Below are 19913 nucleotides of genomic sequence, written 5' to 3'. Positions count from 1 at the left end.
GTTGCATTTTTTTTTTCGTGCATTATAAATTCGAAAAATGAATTAAACAAAAATGATTGCATTGAATGTGTAAAAAAAATGATAACAATACATGGCTTATGAACTTGTCAATATATTCCTTGAATATGTACGATTAAACATGTGCGCAGATATGAATTGTTTTACGTTTATCGTTGTTTATCACAATCAAAATATAGTGATCAACTTTCCAGCTTAAAATTATATACGCTAATAACCAAATAAATAAATGAAAAATTATTGAGTATCGCGCCATAATTTGGTTCAATTTTTTTTACATGTTTGCCAGAGACTTTTTCTGTCCAATGCCAAAATTTGTAGTTTCAATCTCCAAATGTGATATTTTTGTGGACCTCAAATGATGGATACTGATACACTGGAGAAAAACATATCATTTTCACTTTACTATCCGCGTAGTGTTTTCAGTATCCATAATTTGACTTTTTAATGTGAACAAATTATGGCATCGGACAAAGTAGTCTCCGAAAGGAACAAAATCCGACAAGCCTAGATAGCATATTGATTCAAACAATGATGATATTAAGTCCGATATAAATCCATTATAGCCATATCTCGTTCGTATTTGAGTTAGATGTACGAGAAATGGCATTATAATTAAATTGGATTTTCATACTTTTCATAGAATTTGATGCGGTATTGAGAAAAAGAGAGAAAGAAAAAGGAAAAAAAATGCCAAGAAATGACAAGATGCATGGTGTGTCTGGATTTTGATATAATTCTTGAAAATTGCAACAAAAATCATTTTGAATTGAGTTTCATCGTTATCACAGCTGGAAGTCAACTCGTTGAAATGAAATGCTTCACAACCGCAGTCTAGTTCATCTAATACAACCCATCGAGTTGTTTTTTATTCACTAAATATTCTTTCAATCTTTCTTCGTTTGCAGTGAATAAATGTAAATGTATGAAAATTCAAAAATAGCAAATCTTATAAAAAACTTCACAAACGAACTTCACTTTATTACAGAAATTTTAAATCTATTCGTTAATTATATTTGTTCTTTAATCGATGTGATTTACAATTGAACTCATAAGAAGTGAGTGACTGAAGCTCGCACAAGAAACCACTCCCACACACACAAAGCGACAAAAGGAGATTTGGTAGCGATAATTAGTGGTTTTGTGTGTACGAAAAATGTGCGAGTGACTGTCGCGCCAGCCAAACCCGAGATTTAAACGCAGACGGGTCGGTGTACATAATAGAATGGTTTGTGTGTGTGACAAAAAATGTATGTCAATACCTTAATTACGGATATTTTTCGTACTCTTAGCTACTTGTTATCATTTCCTTTTTTAATCTATTTTCGAAGTAAACCAAACTAATTGGGGTTCAAAAAAATACATATACATTATTCTATTTCGAATTATCCGAATGCGAATCAATTTGTGGATGTAAACAATGATTTAGAGAAATAAGATACGAAAACATGCTGATGCTACAAAGAAAATGTGATGATTTTCTCTCCCTCTCTCTCTCTCTCTCTCTCTCTCTCTCTTCGGTTTTAATACGGTGTGAATAATGTGATTAGAGATCTAAATGAGCCACGATCAACATTAGTATAACACAGAATCTAGAAACTGGTGAAACTGACTTTTATGTTGGATGCAAATGACATGGAATGCAATGACTATCCACTTTTATAGATGGCATTCATCGAATACAACATTTTGGTTGTGCAAAAGACGACACAACATTGCGACAGATTAAACAGGACGAGGATGAGTGTGACAATGTTTTTTTCTCTCTCTCTGTTTCCAAATGAAACTGGCCAAAGTATCTAATTTCTGCAGCAGCAACAACAGGGCCAATAGCAGCAATTTTGTTTGTTTATATAGTTGGTAGCACAGTGTCACCGGCCAAGCATCATCAGACGCTTGAAATATTTGAATGCTTACATTGTGCATACTCGATTAACTTTAAGCTATGCTAGAGAAAGCGATTGATTTTTTATTTATTTGAAACTATCAACATAAAACGTATACACGCTTGCCGTTGGAATTGAGTCTATGTGTCATATGCTATATCGTTCATTGGACATTCAAACGGGCGACAGGGACATTCAAGAACTGACAGAGTCGAAACTAACGCCTGAATAGACACAATTTTATGTGTATATTTACTTAAATTCTTCACCCCCTCCTTCTGTCGTTTGAATTTATATGGCAGTCAATATATTTGCACTTCAATTGTGATTGTCATTATTGAAAATCAATTCATACAATTGCTCTTCCATATATTGCAATCGATAATGGTTTTTGTGTCCATCCATTTTGATCAAACGTTTTTTGTTGGCACGCATTTGATTTGAATACAAACCTAATTCGAACAAAATAACTTTTGTTTTACATGTACGCTCACATTTTAACTTTTTTTTTAGTCATATCGATTCGTGCGAAAACTGCAAGCGCTTCGACTTTGTTACATTTTTCATAAAGTCAATGCACACATTTTAAAATTTAACTTTTTTGTTTGACGAATTTTCTACAAACTTTCAAAGTATTTGGTTTATGTTTGCATTTGCAAAATATCAAACTCACCACCGAATGGTTTAGTGGATATTTATCATTGCCATTGATTCATCGCCAACTCAACAACTTTTCGCATGGTTTAACATCACTATTTGAATCGAGAACTTATATGCGATATGCGATTTTATCCAGAAAGAAAAAAAACTACCTTTATTTTTTTTAGTGAATATGCTTTTTTCGGTTCAATATACTTTTCTAACAATATGTGTTTGAATACAATTCTATGAGAATGATATATATATGTGACTTAAACAGCAGTATGTGAACGAAAAAAAATATTACATCTTTTGAAATGAGGAACATTGCATCAATTTTTGGTAAAATTATTTCTTTTCTCCATAATATAACTTCAAAAATGTTGAAAAATAATAGTAATTTAGGAGTAACCAATGCTCATGCATTTTTCATTTGTTCGAGTGTTTGCTCTAAATATATCTGGTGTTGCATTGGATGATCAAAAACTCGTAAAATTGTTACTCTCACTTTAAAGTAATTGAAATCAGTTCGCATTTGTATGTAATTCAAAACAAGTAAAAAGAGCCGTTGGTGTTGGCAATATTTACTCAATAAAATAGAAGCAACGCATTGAATAGCCTTCAAACGACCTTAAACATTATGCAAAAGTTTATTAAATCTTGAATTTCATCTGCGAAATAAAGAGAATGCGTGCATTTTTAAAGCGAAGAAAAAATATCCGATTATATGCAGAACGAGCGTATTGTCCGTTTGTATAAATTTGGTTGCTCTGAAAATGATTGTTGTGGTCAAGATTCTCTGGTTACGGGTATAAAAGTTTTGTAATCATTTTAGACGATATGATATTCTCCACATATCGGGTGAATCTGCATATGGGTTATGAGTATCAAGAGCAAAAAAAACTGGGGTTTGAAATACTACGTTTATATTCAATTGTTTGTGCTTGAATGTTACGTTTAGTTTTTTTTTTCATTCGTTTTGTATGGAATATATAACGAGGAGTGTTTAAACTAGTTGAGCGCGTTCTGCTCGTTTTGTATTCCGATGCGTTGTACACTTGTGCACATACACGCACACACATAAATATCGTAACAAAAGTGGCTTCGAAAAAAATTGTTTTTTTGAACATCTGCTCGTTTTCTGCAAATGCTGCTGCAAACGAAAATACAAACACAACGAAACTCAATAACAACAACAGCAGCACTAATAAGCCTATGACTATATTCGTTTCCTCTTTTACTCTCGTCAACAGCACAATGCTTTGGTTATTCGTTATGCATACTCCTTCGTTGAAGAGAAAACGATTTTTTTTTGTTCGTTTTTTATTTTGTCTAGCATTCATGCATTTTCTTGTCTTCATTTGGGTTTGTTCGTGCCAGTGGTGGCTTGTGCATTGAATATAAATATCAACTAAAATTCGACATACACACAAACAAAGCAATCCTCGATGCAACGATCGTGGAATTGCCTCTTACTTTTAGGAAGAGAGAGAGAGAGAGAGAGAGAGACTGAAATACACGCACACATGTCGGCTGGAATCCTAACATGCAGCGCAAAAGAGCGAGGACGGAACAGGATCAAGATGCATTTCAGCATATGCTGGCGGTTGTCGTAACGGATGGTCGTGTGTTCCTTTTTTCTTGCTCTATCTCTCTCTCTTCTTTCTTTTCTCTTCTTCATATTCTTAGCTTATAAAAAGTACCATTGCCTACCTGACACACATACACAACAGTATACATATAACAAAACCAACGAATAACTGACTGAAGAAAAACCGTCAATTTTGCTTTAAAACTGCACACTTTTTATTTAATCGAATTGAATGATCGATTTGTGTTTTCTTCTTCAAAAAGTTTTAGTTTTTTTTTCTATTTATATCTATTCTTCACTGTAAACGAAATTGTTTCTCAATAGTCAATCTGCTGTCTCCCTCTTCTTCAACTTCGTCAGTGCTACTTCATGCAAACCGAATCGTTTGTTTTGCTGTGAGTGTGCCATCCGTGTGTTGTGTTGGATTTGGTTTTTGGTACCGGTGTTGCGACCGTTTCGCATCTCGATCGTTTTTCGTTTCGATTCTTCCCTTATTCATGCTATTCGTAGTGCCAGTATATATGTGTGTGTATGCATGTGTGCGTATGTAATGCAGAAGGTTTTGTTGTTGTTTTTATTCCGTTGGTTTGGTTTGAAATTTTGAGCGCGTTGCTTGTTTGCCACTAGCTATAGAACGTCGACCGATTTAATGCGTTAGTATAATTTTTGTTGTTAAAACGTTCAGAAGGTTAAATGTATCGTGCGAATTAAAAGTGATACTTGGATCGCATCACGAACAGCCAAAGACGCGTTGAGTGAATTTATTTTTGTTTGCTTAACCAGTTCTACGATGTTTATAAGTGAATTGTTAATGAAATTGTCACATTGATATAATTTCAATCAGAAATAAGAAGGAAGTGAAATTGAAATTTGTTTGTGATCGTGCTATGAAATGGGTGAAAATTAAAAAAATGTACGGAAATTTAGTGATACGTTGGCTGGTGAGTGTTGTGACAATACTATTTGTATTGTGCAATCAATCGACGGTTGTGTTTGCAAATCATATTCACAATCATCATAGTTCACATGGTGGTCAACATACAAAGTGGCTTCGTACCGAAGTTCTTGATGGAAACGGTCTATTTGTATTGGATTGGAGAAAAACTGAAAAAGATATTATATTTCGTGCAACCGTTAATACACGCGGATACATTGGATTAGGATTTTCGTATAAAAGTGAAAAAATTGGCGATGCCGATATAATTCTCGCTTGGATCGACGATCGCACCGGTGAAGCAAACGTTCTGGTAAATATACGAATCATCAACATATATTCAATGAATTAAATATACCGAATGCAATGTACTAATGAAGAGAGTCAATTAAATGAAATGACGTTAAATCTATGTGGAAAAAATGAATGGATTTGAATTGTATGTGTGTGTGTGTGTATTCGTTAACGGTGCTAGTTCATTAGTAGTTGTTGTCGGTTTATGCATTGAAAGTGTGTGAGAAAACGACAAAAAGGGTGACAAAATACCAACAATGCCAACAATCAAGTACCACGGCGATGAATTGTACCCCATTTTCATGCAATGGCATGACGGAAACATAAAAACATACCATAACTTCTTATCGATACATTTCGCCAATAGACGTTTTTCGGATATCTGTTGAATTATAGGATTTATTTTGTGGACTATTGAATTCAACGGAACACATTTTATGCCGCATTATGTAGAGAGAGAAAAACTGCTTAAATATTGGCGTTTGTTATACGGCATGCATATTGGACGCGCTACACAATTTATCGAAGCACATTAGATGGTCGATTTTCTGGTTTGTAACACATACGTCATGTGCGGCTACATTTTGTTTCTTAAATACTTAAATGCGTCATGACTATCGTAAGCATTTGTGCGTTGGCAACATCGAACAACATTTTCAACCCCCGAAATTTCGATTGTCGTTCAACGCTTTTCTGTTTATTTTTTTTTTGTGTGTGTCTTTTTTTTCTTGGAATTTTTCTATGCATGAGTGTGCGTAAGAAAATCATTGGCGAAGTGTATTTGCTATGCAAACAAATATGAAGAGTAAAAGAGATGGGGGAAAACGACAAACAATTGTAAATGCTGGCGAACATTGGTAAAATGGAGAAAGCAATGGATAGAAGAGAAAAAAAAGAACTTAAAAAAAACGCTCAAAACAATTTGAAATTTGAGAACTGAACATCAAAAAGTACACAAAAAGACATTCCAGGCCAGACAAACGAAAGAGAATAAGAATGAGCGACAAAAGTACGAATGTGATAACGACAACACGATATCCTGACAGAAAAAATACGCAAACAACCCACAAAAAAAAAGAAAACAGACGCTTTTCTATGTGTTGAGTTTTTTTTTAAATAATTTTCTGGTTTCTATGTGCTCTTCGCCAATTTTTTTTTGTTTCGTATTCTTTCCGTGTGTTCTTTCATCGAAATAAATTCCTTTTCCTTTTTCTGTATGCATTAATCCCTCGTTTTCCTGTTTCTTCGAATACTTTTTTTTTCTCAAAAAATATGATCGTATTTTTTGTGCGACGTAAGTCATCGCACCCATATTAGTGGGTGCCTTTTTCCTACACAGTTAGTCGGATGTAAGTGAATGGCACCAAGATCCTTCTGAACATTGAGGGTTAATATAGTACTTTTAGGTGATATTATCATATTTTTTATCCTCTCACACATGGTTTTTATATGCGTTTCGTTCCGTTACATATCTTCTTCAGCTCAAAACCAAAAACGAATTAAAATACAATGGTATTTCACATTTAAAACAGCTGCAGTTGAGACTTGAGAGTTAACGAGAGAGAGAGAGAGAGAGAGAGAGAGAGAGAACGGCATATCCGAGTGTGACCGTTTTTAAAATGTCTGAAATTTCATACATATGAACGGTGCACTGTGCAATCGTGCAAGTGAAGGCCCATTTGTTACCAGTTAAAATTAAATAACTTAAGCGCATGCCAGTGAACTGTAATTGATACCACAAAATGACCAAATAGTAATAGTTACATGCATATGAGGTGCGTTATATGCTTGGCGCACGTATACTTCAATGTACTTGAGAGCTCTTCAAATGCGCCAACCATAAAATTGGATTTAATGAAAATCACGTCAAAATGTGTGTTACTTGTTGGAAACACATATACTACTATTGGAAGCGAAAGCAAAAAAAAGAATTGACACTTCCGAACTCAATCAAAAAGTCTTCAGCTTGAATTTTCGGACAGATTTTCTAGAATCGCATTGAAGCGCACGCTTCACAATATAAAATCAGATTTCATATCCTGAATGATGGTAACTATTTACATGGTATTTTTAATCTTTTCATAGCAGCAATTTCTGCCCATCTAACATCGTCTCGCAAATATTCAGAAATTAAACGTTTTCGGCTAAATTGCATGCTGGTCATTTGAAAGTTGAAATGATGTTAATAAAAAAACTGACACAAGATTTGTAGGTTTAAAATGAACACTGATCGAGAAATGAGCGAACAAATCAGTGAATCATCATTGGAATTCCTGGTGTTGGTAGAAAAAGCAGCAGAAAAAAATAAAAAAAAACATGTAAAAAAGAACACAGTGCGAGTGATGTATATTTAAATTGCTTCATTTCAACAAATAACATATCGAAGCGGATAAAGCGTAAAATGTTTGCGAATCCGAATGATCCAAGAGAAGCCAAGGTGTGTAAGAGTACAAAAAAAAAGAAAGAGAGAAAAATGTGCATCAAATGACAGAAACTAAAATACGTAATATATGGCATGCCACAAGAAAATCGAATCGAAACAACAGAAGAAGACGAAAAGAAATAACAATGCAGGAAAAAGACGAAGTTATCACATCGTAATTTTGTATTTAAATGCCCTCTTCGCTTTCATTGAGCAAGTAGAATCTCCGGAGGGCATCGACTACCAGTATTTTGCATGCAAAATATCGACACAGAATCTTTATTCGCTTTCTTCTTCTGTGGTAATTCAGTAGGATATTTTATATCTTTCAGTCATTTCATATGTTTTGATTTGAATTTTTAAGCGGTCGGAAGTTGATTTCACCAATGCAAAGTGGAATTTTACCGACAAATTGCAAAAATGTTTGAAGTTGATTTTCAATTCGTAATCGATTAGCAAGTTAAACGTAAAATTCGGGAAATTGCATGCAAATGTTATGGAATTGCAAACAAAAGTTGCATTGCAGCAGAAGATGTTATTTTTCACCTGGGTTCACAATTCACTTTTAAATCGTTTAATATTGAGGAAAAGAAAAATAATCTTTGCGCGCACATTGTGCACACGCACATCGAGTCAGTCGTTTCGGTGGACAAGTTTAATGGACAAGAAGGATGCCAGTAATAATAACAGCGAATCCAATAAAAAAAAAGATCATAATAACAATAATAAACCGAAACGAATGAGAGAAGAGACAAGTAATCGCCAATTTATTAAGGTGAAAAATAAACGAGACGCACAAGCGAAAGAGAAAACGTAAATAAATGATTGCAAGAAGGTAGTTTGCGAATTCGGTTCTCACGTTCATAATCGTTTATACATATCTATATATATGCATTACATGCGCCATTCCATTTGGCCCAACAATGAAGACTATCGAACTTGTTCTTGTTGTGTTGTTTTCTCTCTCATTTTTCTTCGTTTGCTGTCTCGTGTATTTTATGCACATGCAGTTCTGTTCGATTGATTCATTGAATGGCAAGAACGATGGTGGCTGTGCATTCATTGTATGTCTGTCGATTTTTGGGGCCGGTTTTGTGAGTATGTTTCGTCTTATTTGCACCGAAATGTGTGTTTTGAGTGCATTGCAAGGTTGAAAATGAAATTTATTTTGTGCATGTCTCGTGACTTCGTTCGCTTGGCCTACGCTTTGTATTGTTTATTGGTTTGCCGTACTTTTTTCTTTGTTTTATTCGCATTTGCAAAATCGGAAATCAATTATTATCTTCACATACCATCCGCACTAAATCCGCTATTGAAACCACCATCATCGTCAACATTCTTTTGTGCGAAATGTTCTTCTTTCGATTGTTTTGCGGTTGGAATTTAAATCTCATTTTCACTATATTCAAACCAGTTTAACGTGTGCAACTTTTTCTGGCCATGACTTTTTCTTGCTATTAATATTATGAACCTATGACCGAATTTCCGTGAAATGCATTCCAAATTGCATACACCGCTTTTGCGGATTCTAGAGAATAAAAGTGGCTGAATATTCAACAGAGATATAATTCACAAAAGGAGGCGATTACTTTGCACTTGAGTTTTTACACCGATTTGTTTTATCACAAAGTGCTAAATTCCACTTTGGCACTACTTTTTTTTTAATTTGATTGAAGACTTACATTTTCATTCATCTCTATCCAAACACAATAGAATGTTACAAAATCAATTTTACGAAATCTTTCGATTGAGAATTCAAATAGTTTCATTCTCTCTTATAATATGGTTATGCAAAGTAATAACCAAATGGCGTGACCATCTCAAACGACGGCGAGACTCTTCTTTGTAAAAAATAAACTGAATTATTGAAATAGTCGAAACTAGACGTTCTTTTTGGTGTTTTGTTTTTGTTCGTTGATATTGCCAGCAATATTATTTCTCACATCCGGCATTCTGAGCAACACACAACTTACGTGCAAAAGTAATAAGAATTTGAAATATTCGTCTTGAATTTCGAAAGAACACCGAAATGCACATCGAGATAGAAATGCAATGCTCGGGCACCACCGTTGCTGGATTGTGCTCAAGTAAAATAGGTTATTTTATGAACGACATAAACTTTTCAACTAATGCACCAAGACACGAAATAGGTGCAATTCAATTGCAACACAAAAATTCCCAAAGTCAATTTCATCTTGCTGTAGCTGCTGTCCACAGTTTTTCTTTTCGTTCAATGTTGTGGTTTTCGTGTCCAAAGCGATGACGGCAATGGTAGAGTAGCGACGTAAATGGTCGGTTGGAATATTATGTTTAAATTCATTTTTGTTACTTGATACAGCAACGTGAAATTCCACCGTTTCATCAAAAATTCGCTTTCATCAAAAACCCAGTGTGCATCATTTAAAACCACACAAAAAAGACTCTATCATCTCAAATCAATGGAACTAATTTCCATGATGCAAGGTACTAAAATGAGCGCAATTCTTATATTTGGCGTGTACATGTTGTTGTTGATTTTTTTCAACAACTTTTTGTTATTCTTCTATTGAATGCAGTGCGTTGATATTCGAATGCAACGATGCATAATTCCTGATCTCTTCCAACAACATCGCGTTTCGTTTTTTTTGTGTGCGGATCAATGACAGTTAAATGTGTGTGTGTTTTTTTTTTCAAAAGAGATAAATATGCACGAAAAACGGAAATGCAAAATGCTCGCGACATGAACACAGAAGACCATAAAAATGTACATCTTATAAAAATTCACACTCACACCGACACATTTGACTGTACACGCTTTATGTGTTTGCGAGTTGAGTTGAGTTGAGTTATGCAGTAATTAAAGTATGACATTGGAGAGTCAATTAGCTGCTTTAAAAATAATTCCTCGTTTCATGCTGAATATTAATTTAGACTGGCACCAAATAAATGACAGTAGCTTCTTGCAATTTTAAAATAAGCATGGCCAAATCAAGCGGAAAAAACAGATACCGACGACAGAAGTAGCAGCAACGATGCAATGGCATTTCATTTATTTCTCTCCTTTTTTTTCGCTTTTCGGTCGTTTTGTTGAGCAATTCGGGCATGTGAATGTCAAACTGTCAACTTGAAATGTTTTATTAAAATCCACAATGCACACGAGATACACATCACAGTTCGTGTGAATTAGAGGATACTGGTGAATGTTACCGGTGCATAACCACATCGAAAAGATGAAGACACAAAAAAACGATTGAAAAAGAAGAAGAAAGAAACGGAAGGAAATGCTTTTGCATCCGTCTAAATAAAATGTATGTACAGACGCACCGCTGTCAGATTGTATCCTCGGCACGGCCGGTCACACATCAAAGTGATCATTCTCGTTCTCTTCCCTTTTATTACCTACTTTCTCTCGATGAAGTGTATTTACATTTGCCATTTGTATTCAGTTCACCTTTCACAGTTGAATGTGCATGTGAGACATTTCAAACAATCATCGGGTAGCATAATAATCGTGATCATTGTTGAATCGTTCTTTTAAATATTTAATTGGTCGTCCCTTATCTTGTGTAACCCTCAGCTGCACGCAGTGAAATTGAACACATATATAGAAAAAAAGACCACTCTCGTGCGAATGCATGCATGAATATGTATATTTGTGACATTTTGCATTGTTATTTAATAATAAAAAAAGAACTAAACTTGCAAAATTCAATCAACAACAGCTTCTCATTTTACAGTTACATTTCTTCGTCAATACACCGCGATACGAAAAATATTCATCATGAATTTGAACCGTTGAGTAGCAAGTAAATGAATCCGAAAAAAATATCAAGAGAGACAGAGGCAAGATATTGAACGAAATGGAATGAAAAAAAAAACATCTGTCATTTCCAAGCCATCTGCTAACTGTTTTCTCCTTTCTCAGTCTCGTCGTTCGTAATGTGCGGCACTTTGGTACTGTGTAAATATGTATTATGTATATATGCGACTATGCTCCCTGGTTGCACATATCATTTTTCAATAATGTGCTTGAATGTGTATAAGAACCGTTTCTTTTTTTTCTTGCTGTTGTTGATGATGGTGTAATCCAATCATATATTTTCTGGAAGATTCTAAAAAATGTTGAGTGAATGTTATATTTTTATTTTTTTGGTTTTTCGTCCCCATATCATCTTCATTATTTCGGAATATTTAGAAGTAATATTAATTAGAGCAGGAGGCAAATAAAATGCTGCAAAGATCAATTTAAAAAACAAAACATATAGAATGAAAATGTTGTTTGTGATTGATTTCAGGACTGTCATGGAACCGGCGGCGATAATACCATTCCAGTGCAAGACGATACTCAAAATGTACTTGCTGAAGAAGGCTATCAAAATGGTACGCATTCGCAAATTCAATTTAGACGTCCGTTGGAAACATGTGATCCGCATGATGTAACCATCGGGGTAAGTTAATTTTCAATCGCAAATAAATTGCGTTGTCTATATTCAAGCGAATTCATTTTTTTTATTTACAAAGCATAAATATGAAAAGAACCGATAAGAGAAAAAAACGAGTGAGCAATTCTGATAAATAGAAACCAACGGAGATAGAAAAATTGCATGTCTGTGGATTATAATGACGTGAAACTTTCTTCATTTGCGTTATTTATGGAACGAATTTCCGAAACAAAGCAGAAAAAATCCATCTCTCTTTCATTTGCAATTTATTTATTCTTCGTTTTTTTTTCGTCAAGGCTACATGTCAAATCCCGACAATTACATCAATGTTTATTTATTATTAATTTATTAATTGATGAGACATCTATGGATTGCCTAAACTTATTTACGATTTTATCTATTTTAAACAGGGAAATACCATGAAATTGCTATGGACATATGCTGAAAAAGATCCTATCTACGGTAATCTCAAATGGCATGGAACATTCAGTGGAGTTCGGCCGATACATATGCTAGCACCATTGTGGAAAAAACCAAATCCAAGCCACAACGCAAATAATCGTGATATGCGTCAGTGGGATGTTACGGTAAAAAACGTAAGTTCAATCGGATTTTTTTGCATTATTTATTTTCATTTGAGCTAAAAATACGACCAGACTAAACTAGTTATAAGTGCATATACATGCATTAACACGCACACCACCCAAAATGATTTCCATCGATGAAAAACAAAAACAAATACTATGTAGCTGGAGGTGGTGAACGTGCCGCTTATAATGATAACAAATTGATCGGGTAGTTGAAAGAAATACTCCAATGTGTTTGGTTCGAAGAAAAAATTGCCGTTTGGTTGTTGCGTTTTCCTCACCGGAAACTCGTTACCATCAACTGAGTGTATTCTGCTCTCTGATTCCGTTGAATATTTTTTTGGATACGTTGTGCTTGCGCGCGCTTGTCAATTTCATTGATGATTTTTGTCACTTTAAAATAACATATTTCTGAGAAAGAACGACTGTGACATTTATTCTGACGAATTTATACGGGTTCTTTTTTCTAACTGTCGAGACTTAAGCTAAAGCGTCTTTTCCTCATAGTCTTTGGCAGATCATTTATTTTAATTGAAATGATCCAGTCAGCTAATGATGTCGATTTACATTTCCAAGTGCCTGGAAATCTTCCGGTTAAAAAAAGATTCTTCAAAAAGGTTCTTCTATCAAAATTTCAACATTCTTTGGCATATTCATTTTTATTCCACATTATCGAATTTATATAGTTTTCTTCTTAGTGCATAAATTATGAATCTTGATATATCAGAAGATTGAAAAAAAAAACGTCAAATAAATGTCATTGCAAATATGACAATGATGAAAAATATATTGAACGAATAATGAGAGTAAGAAAATAAATACATTCGAATGCGGAAACGTGTCCAACAAACTTGCCAACAAAATTATCAAAAGTGAAGTTCATATTTTATGAAAGGAAAATACATAAATTATATATCAACTGGTTGTACGTTATTGTGATGACATCCTGTGTATTTTCCCATTTGTTCATTTATCTGCGTGTATTTTTCTCTGAATGAAAGAGCAACGCAAAAATGAGAAACAATGTTGAAATGAAGCGCCACTTGCGAAGCAAAGGGAAAGAAGACGAGCACGAGACAATGTGTATGAGTATCGAGTTTATTGTGTACAAAATTTGAAATTCAAATTGGACAATTCAGTGTCAATCAATTGATTGAGATGCGTTTGAGCCTTCGATTAGCTTGATTTCTCATGCATCCGGATCACATTGCGAATACAATGTTTTTGTTTTCAATCGCTTTCAGAGTGTATTATGTTTATATTCAAAACCAAAACCGCACGCAAGTTTATCATTCATGACTATGGGCTTCAAAGTGATAACAGTGTGATGACGATGGGAGAAAAAAAAAGAAAGAAACGAGCACATTGTGATTGAATTGTCAGACTTTGTTCATTTTTGTGTGTGTGTTCTCTGTGTCATCCCCATACTGTGGCGGTAAGAACCAAAAAATTCATTACGCGTCTTGCGCCATCTTATTCCCTGAATATACACTACTGTTCGTTTGACTTGTGTGTGTATCAAAAACTCACACAAACAGTAGTGTATATTCAGGAAATGAGATGGCGCAAGAAGCAGAAATGAGTTTTTTGCTCTTGCCACCACCGTATGGTCATGCCCAATCGTCAATGCACGTTACAACATTGATCAATTCAAGTCGTTTGTTAGCGTTGAGATTTTGCCATAAGCCCGAGGATTTAATTATTTGATACCTTAATAATAGGCGAAAGCACATATGTCTCTGTGTCGTTGGTGCGCACCCGCCCACCCACGCGTATTTATTCGAAATCTCTTAGTGAATTGAATAGAAATAACGATGCAACCAGAACAAACATACACACGCACACACACATCAAGCTCTTGAATGAATTACGATGAATACTATACCTTCATATTGATGCGAATATTTATTTGGTCGATTTTCATTCGCTCTATTTCATTCATTTGTCGTTTACTGAAAAGCCCCTATATCTTATCGCTCATTGATATCTACCGTGATTTTTCTTCATATATCGATTCAAATCTAGTTACAAAAAAATGTACGAATCCGATGATGAGACACTTCATCAAAAGGATAATAATGCTGATTTAAATGAAAATTGAACAAACCATTTGAATGGTGTGCGTTTGATATACACGCCCGGTGATATAAAAAAAAGAAAACCGAGCACAAAAGCGTAAGTGTGTATTTGACAAAAATTTCAAATATATACAGTTGTGCTTTTTTCCACTCATTACATTGTGGCCAACACAATATTGTTTACACGAAGAGAAAATTCGATAAAAGTTCACTCAAAGAAATGACATAATTCCAACTAAAATAATAACAACATCGAACCGCATGTTTGGCAAAAAACTGAAAATTGGCTCGATGAAGCAACGAGAAATCCAACACTATAGCATCACATAAACCATAGATAAGCTATTTTCAAATATTTTAACAAATTTTGCACTCTTTGAACTCCATTGCTGAGTTTGGAAAGAACGTATGTTCCGTCATACATTTTTCGGGCATGAACTGATAAAAGACAACTATCTTCAGCAAATTTGATCTGTTTTATACAATCCATGACTATAAAAGGTATGAAGAAACAGTTCAATGGAAAAATAGTGCAAATAAGAAAGTTTTATTTATTTATTTTGTGGATTGAGTGGACGACAGAAAATTAAGGCATGTTCATTTTTGCAGATTACCATCGAGCCCGAAATGGATACGTTGTATTGGTGCAAAATCCTTAAAGCACCCACTCTACAAGATAAACATCATATCATTGGCTATGAAGCTCTGCTCACAAAAGAAGCGTAAGTTGTTTTTCTGCATTGACCAAACATTGTTTTCAATCATCCATAAAGGATGCTTCCGTTTGACACCTAACCACTTATGATATTTTGAACGTTTTGAAATGTAATATCGTATGTGGTTGTTTTGGTCTTCCTTTGTTTTTGAACACATTCCATTGAATTAAACACAATTCATTTCCAGTCAAACTACAAAGCCATTGGTTCATCATATGACATTATTTGAATGCTCAACGTCAGCGTATCCAAGTTCGGATCCAATGTCATGGGATATTTGGGTGAAGAGTAGCGGTGCCGTGTGCAATAGTAATTTGTTAACGCCACGCGATTGGGATGCTTGTATAACACCGGTCGCTGTTTGGACGATTAGTTCGACAGGTAAAATGTTTATGTTTTGATAAATAAAAGCGGAATCATATTTTTATAAGAGATACGATGGAATTTAAAGAGAAAACAAAAAAAAACCAAAATGTTAATCAAATTAATCTATTTGACAGGACAATATTTGCCACATCATGTTGGCATCCCAATGGGTGGTCGTAGCGGTCCCAAATATTATATGCTAGAAATTCACTACGACAATCCAAATGCAAAGCGAAGTAAGTTTGACAAAGCACCTTTTCAATGAACCTATTTCGATAATCGTGTATATTTCTTTTTCTTTCACCTTTTCGCCTGAAGTAATCGACCATTCTGGCTTTCGCATTCACTATACACGACATCTGCGCAAAGAGGACGGTGGTATGATGATATCTGGTGTGTCCGTATCTGATACACAATTAATTCCACCCCGACAAAAACTCTATCGAAACGTTGGAATATGCGGACCATCATGTACATCAACGGTAATAATACATTCACATTTACATTAACTTGAAGACGTAGAAAAAATGCCATTTCTTCTTTCTAGTTCAATGTCAGTGAATTTGATTTTTATTTTTTCGTTCTATTTTATTTTGGTTGTGGTTAGATGTTTCCTGAGACGGGAATTAACATAATATCGGCAACATTGCATTCGCATGTGGCTGGCCGTAAAATGAAATTGCGCCATGTGCGTAATGGCATTGAATTGGATCGCATTATTGAAGATGACACTTATGATTTCAATTATCAACAAGTGCGCCAATTAGAGAATGAAACGACTATTTTACCGGGCGACTATCTGATTACAGACTGTGCTTATGAGGTAAGTGTCGCAACGTTGTGTGAATTTGCATGATAATAATCGACAATCATTGAATCGCTAATAATGTAATCGATTCGGGTGTCTGCGGTCTAATGGAATGAATTTTCGTTATTTATTTCGTTTTTTTCTTTTGTTGTTACATTTTATGTTATATAAAGACATTGAATCGAAAGCGTCCCACCTTCGGCGGTTATTCAACGAAACAAGAAATGTGCTTATCGTTTATCACCTATTATCCGAAAATTGATTTGGCTGGCTGTTACAGTATGACGCCGGTTAAAGAATTCTTTGAAATATTCGGCGTTTACGAATTTAACTCAATGAACATGACTGACGTTGAAAATCTGTTTCTCTACAATGGGTTTGTATTGAATTATGATCAATTTTACTCACAAATTTGTTTATGTAATTAAATTGATTTTGATTTATTATTATTTTTTGGGATTCAGCAATGCTTTGGATTTGTTGCCAACAACGGTTTTTCCAAATTTTCCACCAGGAGGCCATATTGATGACGAAAACAATTTAAGAGCCATCGAAGCCTTGAAAAATGCAAAAGAATATACAATTGTCCAGGAAGATGCACTTCAACAGGAATCCATTTTGAGTGAGTATCGACATTTTCAAATAAATTCCACGATGAAGAAATCATTTGAGACAAATAAATCGTTTAATAAACAAAAAAGAAATTAATTCGCAAATTGAATATAGTAAATTGAGTGTAAATGAAAAATGAGGTTGTGAATTTTGAATTTTCACCCGTGTTTCATTAGAAACAATGTGGAATGTCATTTGGATATGTGCGCATATTGTTTATTATAAATCGTCTCGTATGAAAGATACAATAAATCAACAACAAACCACAAATTTGATTTATTGATTTTGATTCTTATTCATTTTTCCCCATACAGACAAACTGATTATATCAGATCCGGTGGAATTTCATGATCGATCATTTATGGCTCATTTAAATCAGTTACCGTGGACTGAGCCATTGTTTACGCGTCGAGTTGAACAAACCGTTTTAACCGGAAAGCATATGACATTTTGTCGTGTGTCCAATGAAAGCATTTCTGTGGTAAGTATTAAACAAAAATCATTATCGTAAATTCATTTCCAATGAACTTTCACCCCAGAATTGTGATGATATTTCTTTTCTATTCTCTTTGCTTCCAAACAGGCCGCTGAAATTATTCGATATCCCAATTTTACAGCATTAGTCAAAGAAGCAAGTCATTGTCCATATCATTATTTTATGGATAATCTGCAAACAACACAAAGTATGGCGCTATCCAATCATATAACTACACAAGGCAATAACATGCTGTTGTCGGCGATGGTATTGTTAACGTGCATAATGACAATCGCAACAACCGTTATTCAACAGATGACGGCCAATATTGGCCACCGAATACATACAAATACTAGTTCGTTCGTTCGTAGTCATTAAAAATAAAATTTTCGTCCGTTCGTAGAAATCATAGCTTCATTCTAAACCCAGGAAAATATTTTTTTTTTTTAATTTTGGATTTTTTTTTGAATTTTGAAAGTGAACACTTTTTTTGCTCATCAATTTTTTCGCAGATGAAGTTTACACTAGATAAAATAAACAAACCTTTGAACCAATACGAATCTATTTTAGGAATTGAAAAATTTGTTTTTCTTCAATTCATTCACAAGTTAAACAATGAAAAACGAACGTACGAATAAAAACTGATTTTCAAATTGCTACGAACGAACGTGCGGCTCACCACTTTTGGTGACTTGTTTGCATTTTGTATTTCGTGATGAAAAGGCGTCTAAACGGATAGTCGATGGAAAACATTCAGACATATTTACATAGATTTGTCGATAAATGTCTGGTTTTTTTGCTTTTTTCGACTTATTTTTCGAATAGTACCTTTTCTCATCGACGATTGCTTTTGTTTCGATGATTTTTGGTCACTTGAAATTTGAGCTGTTTTTTTTTTCATTTCAAAAGCTCGAATACAGCTTGTCGTCAATTGATATTTATTGACAAAAACCAATATAACTGTCATAATAAAATGCCTCGAGTTTCATTCGCATTACAACGAAAACGACAATATTCACAGTGTACATAAATAACTTTTTGCATGAATTTCCATCGAGCCGACATTAATCACGCGGGAATTTCAATTCACATTCTTGGCATTTTGTTTTTAACTTATTGTGTACATGAATAACTCCTATAAGCGCTTCTATTTATTATTATAGTCTAATATTGATTTTAGTTAAGGGAAAGAATGAGAGTGCAAAACAACATCAACCGCAAATGTATGATATTGTCATACACATACACAAACAAATGCATTCATTTTGATTTTTCTTATTAAATTTCATCAAAACTTTTATACACAATGAATTTACCGCCCACATCTCATCTGACATTTACATATGATATACATACAATATTCCGACCACATGATAATGCAGAATGTCTCTGTCTATCAACGAATCGTGGCTTCTTCGAATTGTGTCTATAATTGGAATTACAGCCAATACGCGAAACATACACTAGTATAAAGTACCAAGTTCATCATCTTATGACTGTTTGTGACCGACAAATATGACCCAAAGATTTGAAATAGTTTTGATAATAACAGAGAGTAAAAATGAAACAAAAACAGTCAAATAATGCGCTCTTGTAGCTAAATAAGTCTTTAATATTTCTTCCAAAGATAGAAATAGTAGTTTAAAAAGGGCTCAACGATAGTCATAAGGCAAAAACACACAACAAAAGAAACATTTATTCTTTTATCGCTTACGCATGGATCGATTTCAATTTTATTTTCCTTTTTTTAGAATATGTGACATTTATATATAAAAACAGGTATATGCGCATCCATTTTTATAGTGGTCAATGGACTGAATGCATTTTCAAACCATAAAATTAACAGATATTTTTCATTTAAGTAAAAATAGGATAATCTTTTAGAATAGAAAACCGTTTTGCACTGTTAGATATTATTTATAAATAAATACACCAAGAAGTAACTTTTTGGACGAAGAAATGAAATGAGTTTTCTTTTTTATGGAGGTATTGACTAAATATTATTACGAATATGTATCATTTTCAAAAGCGAAAGATCAAGATTTTCAATAAAAATGACAACATTG

At 34.1% G+C, this 19913-nt stretch overlaps 1 protein-coding gene across 1 annotated transcript; it reads left to right on the top strand.

Moving 5' to 3' along the window:
* The first annotated feature begins 4779 nt into the window (after positions 1–4779).
* LOC116336633 (MOXD1 homolog 1) lies at positions 4780–19807 on the top strand. The gene is made up of 12 exons (XM_031760607.1): positions 4780–5381; positions 12059–12211; positions 12616–12801; positions 15480–15592; positions 15774–15967; positions 16087–16188; positions 16271–16434; positions 16560–16775; positions 16934–17136; positions 17225–17382; positions 17687–17853; positions 17956–19807. The coding sequence occupies exons 1-12, from the start codon at positions 5022–5024 to the stop codon at positions 18223–18225; spliced, it is 2286 nt and encodes a 761-aa protein (XP_031616467.1). The 5' UTR covers positions 4780–5021; the 3' UTR covers positions 18226–19807.
* The last annotated feature ends 106 nt before the right edge of the window (positions 19808–19913 follow it).

Source organism: Contarinia nasturtii, unplaced genomic scaffold (assembly GCF_009176525.2).
Source record: "Contarinia nasturtii isolate CC-2019 unplaced genomic scaffold, AAFC_CNas_1.1 Cnas_scaffold_187, whole genome shotgun sequence".
NCBI classification, from domain to species: domain Eukaryota; kingdom Metazoa; phylum Arthropoda; class Insecta; order Diptera; family Cecidomyiidae; genus Contarinia; species Contarinia nasturtii.
Note: the sequence above shows the minus strand (reverse complement) of the source record. Positions and strands in the feature narration are given on the sequence as shown.